This window comes from Poecilia formosa, unplaced genomic scaffold (assembly GCF_000485575.1).
Source record: "Poecilia formosa unplaced genomic scaffold, Poecilia_formosa-5.1.2 Scaffold827, whole genome shotgun sequence".
NCBI classification, from domain to species: domain Eukaryota; kingdom Metazoa; phylum Chordata; class Actinopteri; order Cyprinodontiformes; family Poeciliidae; genus Poecilia; species Poecilia formosa.
The window spans coordinates 53,494-59,983 of record NW_006800766.1 but is presented as its reverse complement, the minus strand read 5'-3'; the positions used below and the strand labels follow the sequence as shown (position 1 = coordinate 59,983).

General features: G+C 40.6%; 1 protein-coding gene across 3 annotated transcripts in view; it reads right to left on the bottom strand.

Moving 5' to 3' along the window:
- LOC103131740 (breast cancer anti-estrogen resistance protein 1-like) overlaps positions 1-6,490 on the bottom strand; it is a 59,030-nt gene that overhangs the window by 30,776 nt on the left and 21,764 nt on the right. Inside the window, exon 1 of one of the 3 annotated variants that reach the window (XM_016666870.1) lies at positions 4,727-5,077. The exons of the other annotated variants lie outside the window; for them this stretch is intronic. Within the exon in view, the coding sequence (XP_016522356.1) occupies positions 4,727-4,738 (12 nt within the window). The 5' untranslated portion in view covers positions 4,739-5,077. Of the gene's footprint in view, positions 1-4,726; positions 5,078-6,490 lie in introns of those variants that run through there. 3 annotated transcript variants of the gene reach the window in all.

The following is a 6,490-nucleotide window of genomic DNA, read 5'->3' as shown; positions in this document are numbered from 1 at the left end:
TGATCACCGTCATTTGTCGACTTCAACCAAAAATCAACGATTCTACCTATTTTTCAACGTTGATTTAACATCATGTGCTATCTGGGTGTGCAAAGTTATTTGCGTTTTGCTGGTTTGCTGCCATGATTCTAACACACACCTGCGCAGCAGCAGCAGGTCTCCTTCGCTCCCGCACAGGTGTAAACCCAGAGCTAGTATTTCAGCGTTAATGTGGCGTTTGAAGGCGACTCGGAAAAACAGGTTACGACTTGTTAACAACGGATTAAACTGTTTTAACAGCTGTTAAGGGTGACAGAGGACACGGATATAGGAAGTGTGGAAGCTCCTATTGTATAAAATTAATATAGGAATAACAGACTGTTGGCCATTCCAAAGTAAAAACAATAAACAGCTTGTTTATTGTTAGATCCCCCCTCCTCCCCAGTCCAGGTGGTGGTGGTGGGGGGGAGATCAATGTCCCCCAATGTCCGCCCATGCCGCCGGCCCGCTACTGACACCGTGAAAGCTCAAACAAGGTGTTTCAGCAAAGTTATCCCACTTTTTCCAACTGCATGCGCCCTAATCAGACACACATAGTGCGTGTTTTCTCCCAGTCTATGGGAGAAGGTACCTGATGGGGAAACGTGAATCCATGTGCCTTCAATTTCTTCAGTTTCAAAAGAACTTAGCACCAACTAGGCACAGCGAGAGCATTACACGTTTTTGATGTGTACCGTTACTGTGTGAACAAAGATTGTAATTAGAACGTTTTCATGTAGATGATCCAACAAAAACAGAACAAAAATTCCGTTTCTGTTGGATCTTTGTCGTGTAAACGCCCCCTTAGAGTTGATCACCTGTTCAGTTATTTTACCTTTGCTTACCTTTGCTGTGGCATCACAGCCGCTGTAATTTCTGAACATTCAATAAACGACAAACTTAGGCTAATTACCTCGTTCTTTGTGACTATACGTCATTTACAACAAACATCAAACACGGTAAATATGTTTCATTAAGTATTTAACAAACAAATGGCTTCTACTGCGATAATTATGTGAAATTAAATTAATTGTCTAATATAAAAAAATAGTTTGATGCTGTCGGGTTCAAAGTCTGAGAGGCTTTTCCTTTATCAAGCAATTTTTTTTGCCTCTTATTTAGTGGAAATATTGATGTTGATGAGACTTTCTCCAAAATTATAACATTTTTCAACCTTTATAGCTCCACTGTTTAAAATGAGAAGCTAACATTCACAAATGACAGTCAAATAAAATCCAGTCCAACATCTGGTTTGAGGTGATTCCTCTGGAACCTGTTGGACGAAAAATATCCCAACTTCAGAAGATGAGCTTTAACCTAACAAAGCTCTGTGGTTCCTCCTATCAGTATGAGAGTCAGGGTGAGGAGGCGCCATGTTAGGAAGATGAAGTGGAAGCTGCAGGATCTTCAGAACAAACATGTCATGATGCTAGGCTACTGATTATCCCTCTGTCTGGACACAGGATCAATATAAACGGTTTAAAAGATAAAATGAATGGTTATATGCCAGACATGGAAAACTGGGATGCACTCCATGCCATGATGTTCANTGTGACTAAACAAACAGCAGGTGTAAATCCCAGCCTGGTTTTCATCCGTGTCCTCTATTCACGTTTTCTGTCCAAAGTGAAAAAATAACTTAAATAAAGAATATTTTGAGGTTTTTGAAAATAAATATATTGCTTCTGATCGCAATGAAATAAATGAAGTCATATGTTTTATGTTTCATAATGTTTCTAAGTGAAAGAGAACAGCACCTGCCTTGTGACTGGCATCAGTCACACATGATGCCTCTGGATGACCTGTTAGGTGAAGTAAGTCAGGGTCGGCAGAAAAACAGTCTGAACCTTTCTAACCAGGAACTGACCTGGTCCTGGATAACCGGTCAGATAACTCACAGCTCCAGGTGGGACATTAGAGCAGTATGAGTACATCAGACTGCAGGCAGTGGAGCGGTTGGTGTAGAGCAGTGGTCCCCAACCCTGGTACTCAGGGCCTACTGCCCTGCATATTTTAGGTGTTTCCCTGCTGCTGCACACCTGGGTTAAAAGAACCGGTGATTAAGCAGCTTCTGCAGCAATTGCGGGACTACAAAAGAGGTAATGCAGTCATGTGAATCAGCTGTGCTGGAGTCCGGACTCATCAAAAACATTCAGGAGAGCGGTCCCTGAGGACCAGGGTTGGGAACCACTGGTGTAGAGTGTGTGCTTTTCTGTCATGTTGGGGGGCAGAAGAGAATTCCAGGCCTCCATGACTCAGCCAGTAAATCAGTGACAAAAACAAGATTTATGTCCTCACAGAGTCAATTCCTTAAAATTATCCCTTCCTTTAAGTTTATGTTTAAATATAAGTGTAAAATGACAGACTGAACTTATCTGAGGACCTGTGTTAATTCTGAACAGATATATCTGAGTGACTTCCAGAAGTTAAGACTGAAACCAGAATCTCGAAATATCTCAATCTGATAAAGAAGCAGCAAGTCAGTCAGACATAGATCACTTTGATTTGAACATTTTTCCCACCCTGAGTGGGATATTTTTCACCAGTGTGATGTTGGACAGGATGTCATCTTAGCTTTATGATCACAGCCTTTATGACAGCAGCACTGATAGTTTACTGATATTACTGGATTAGACATCGCCACAGTAAGAAATGATATTTCATCCTCAGTGCTAGTTGTGAAGCTGATTTTCAGATGATGAATAAAATAAAATAAAAAAAATATTGCAAAATGTAAATTAAGTCCAATGTTAGGTCTGTGTAAGCTGTCCCTTAAACTGCATGGAGTTTGCATGTTCTCCTGGTGGGTTCTCTGTCGATACTCCAACTTCCTCCCAAAGTCCAAAGACATGACAGTCTTTATACATTCTCCTGGGTTGCATCTACTTGCTGATCAAGAAGAGTTATAATGTAAAGATTAGTATCTTTTCCTACAATGTAATTTTTCGTACATCAAATTTGAGACTAAAAGTGAAGTTTGAATCACATTTCATTTTAAGCAATACTGTGTTTTCTTATTAAAAGCACGTTGAACTGCCTTGTTGCTGAAAATGTGCTATATAAATAAAATTACCTTACATAAAAGAAAAGGAATTGAATTGTTTTTACTAGCATTTCTCCTTCATATATTTATTTTGCTACCCTAAGTAGCTACTACAGAGCGGGACAATTTTTTATTTGATTACTCTATTATTTGTGAGAATAACAGACTACTAATGTACTAAAATAATGGTTTACAACAACCTTAGGATACAGTTTTAGAACCCAGCCTTGCTTAAGCTTCTCCCCAGCTTCAGTTTTCTCTCTCTGGTGTTTTCCTTGCTCTTAATGATGTTGGTTCATTCATTCAGTTGATCTATTATTTGAATCCTAGCAGAATATTTAAAAGTTTGTAGTTATAGAGTGACAAAAGTTTGAAAATTGTAAAGGGAATAAACACTTTTCTAAATGTTTGGATTATTTCCCTAAATAATTCAAACTAAAACAGTGAAATGAGTAAATAAGCATCAGTATATGCCTCGTGTTCCTGTTGAGAGATATGTGAGAGAAACAGATTTTCTGTGGTCTGGAGGGAAACCTCTTGATCTCTTGAAGGTCTCTGTTTTTGCTCTTGTTAAGGGACCTTATTCTGAAATGAAGCCACCATTTTATCACAGGTCATTCAAAAAAAATGATGCTGGGATCATCAACATGAAACAAATAAAGATCTGACTACACAGACCTGCTTGTCTCCATTCTGTCTCTAAGAGTGATCCTGAAGGATGAGGAACAGCATGGTTGCCGTTCACAGCCAGCAGTGAAGCTCTGACAGAGCAGCAGCTGTGTGCCAACTCACTGGAATGCTATCCCATATTAATTACACACTAATTACTGGCGTGTAATTACTTGTTCCACTCATAGCAATCTACTCTGCAGTGTTTCTCTGTCTGCTACATTCCTGACTGTGTAGTTACCCTAAACACACAAACATGGAGGCAGGATGTGAACCACACAACTGAAGTCTCACAAACAGCAGGGAATGTCAGGGGCTGTTAGCTACTCCCAGCTAGCCAAAGCTTTTCTCTTAGACTGGAGTTCGCCTCTCCTGCCCTTTGGCCATTAAATCTGTATTTCTCTCTACCATGTTACTGAGTCAGCGGAAACACACACACACACGCAAACACACGTGCGCGCGCAAACACACACACTCAATGCCTTCCACCCCCATCTGTCCCATTCCATCTTTAGTTTCTCACTTTTCCAGCATAATAAACCCATCAAGTTCCACCTCTGACCTCCTCCTTTGGATGGTCTGGTCTCTCCTTTCCATATTTTCCATTTTACCTCCATTTAACGTCACCGTTAGCTCGGCTGTTGATCTTCTCTCTGTAACTTAACCCTTAATAAGAATGGGAGGAGTTTTTAACTTTATGTTCTTTCACATTCCACTACAGCACAGTCAAAGTACACACACACACACACCCTGCTGAGAGCCAACAAAAGGCAGGAATCCGCAGAGAAAAAAAGTTCACTCCAATTTCTCTCCCTCCTCCCCATCTTTTTTCCCCCTCAGCTCCCTCCACCCCCGCCTCCGTCCAGACAGAGCTGAGGTATAACAGGTCCTGCTAAAATCTTCAAATGCTAAACCAATAACAAGCAGTCAAACACCAAAGAAAGAAAAAAAAACCCTTAGGAAGTAGTGATTTTCCACACACATACACACACTCACCAAATAGTTCATTTTATCCCTGGAGCTGTGACCTAGATGGTGTAATTCCAGGACAGGACTTTCTCAGTCCCTGGGAGACACTTAGATCCTGAAGGAAGATCCTCAAGTTCCCCCCAAAACCCCTTCAGCTTTACCCCTTCTCCCTCCTCCCTCCTTTTTCCTCTCCGTAGCTCCTTTAGTTTGGTTCTGTCTTCTTTTCAGCACTCAAGCAGATCCCGATGCATCCTGCTACTTCCTGATCTCACACAACAAGAATGAGAGTGCTGCGTGGCCCATCTACCAGCCCCCTGCTGCCCCTTCCTTCCCCTGATCACTCGTACCTCTGCGGGAGGAAAAGAGGGAGGAGAGAGGAACCCGACACGTCACTTCCTCTCAGATCCTGGTACCACCGGTCTACCCTGGTCATTTGAGCTCTTATCATGCAAATGGTTTTGCCCTCCCAATGTCCCCACTGCTCCTTCTCTTTCTCCCCCTGGCTGTGAGAGGCCGTCAGTGCACTGTAGACATTCTGCACAGCAAACACATCACATCATTTTATCAGACTGAGGCCTGATAAAAATCAACTGGATGTAAAAGCACAACAAACAGAAACCTGCTGCAGAAAACTTAGAGAAACCAGCATTTCCCATATTCCTGGAGATCTCAGAGATGAAAAGCAGAACTGGTCTGAGCTCCTGACCTGTTATATATAAAAAAAACACAATATGTTTCTCTACGTATTTTATTTATTTGCATAAAGTGCCTCCTGAAAGAATCACAATGCTTGACTTTATTTGCATTTTGTTATGTTAGAAACTTATTCTAACTCGAACTGACAAATAATCTTTAAAAACAAGAGGAACATAGAATAGATCACAATGCCTAACAAAAAATTTCAGGTCGAGGTGTAAACCTATAAAAAAAATTAATTCAACAAAATACATAGGTAGCTAGTTTACAGCATTCTAAAGTCTTGAGCCTCTGAAAACATGGATGTCTTGTTTTTTTTTTTTTACTTATTTTTTATTGAACATTTCTTCGAACAGATACAGAGGAGAGATATCAATACATTTACATTCATATACAAATGTTCGTCATCAATGTCCTAAATGGTTACAAAAGTGGCATCATCCTTACATCTGTAGTCGCTCCACTTTTCCCATTTTACAATAAACTGATCCTCCTGCAATCTTAGTCTATGTGTGATCTTCTCCATCACAAAGATCTTTTCCACAATGCCCAGCCACCGCTCCACCGTCGGTGGTTCCTGTTTGTGCCATAGTTTTGTGATGGGTTTTTTTGTTGCTGAGAGCAATATTTTAAAAAGATATTCATCATCCTTTTCAATTACGTCGTGTGTGAGACAGCCCAGGTAGAGTGTTTTACATGATCTGGGTATTCCATATCCTAATATGTTTTTCAAGTTAAGATATACATTATGCCAGTATGTGGTTAACTTTTGACAGAACCAGAATATGTGCGTGTGACCTGCATCAGTCTGGCCACAGTCTCCAGTATGACTGTGAACTAGATACCATACTGGTCCTGATCTTTGGGATTATGAAAAATCTAATCATATTTTTCCAATTAAATTTCCTCCACACAAAGAAGCAGGTGGCTGTGCACTGCGTTTTACAGATTTTAAACCATTCTTCCACGCTCATATGTTCCTTCAGTTCCTCTTCCGATTTTTCTTTAAATATATATAGTAGATGTCTTCCTGTCTGCCATCAGTCCCTGGTACAGTGCTGAAATAACTCAAAACGTATTTCCCTCATAGGTCTT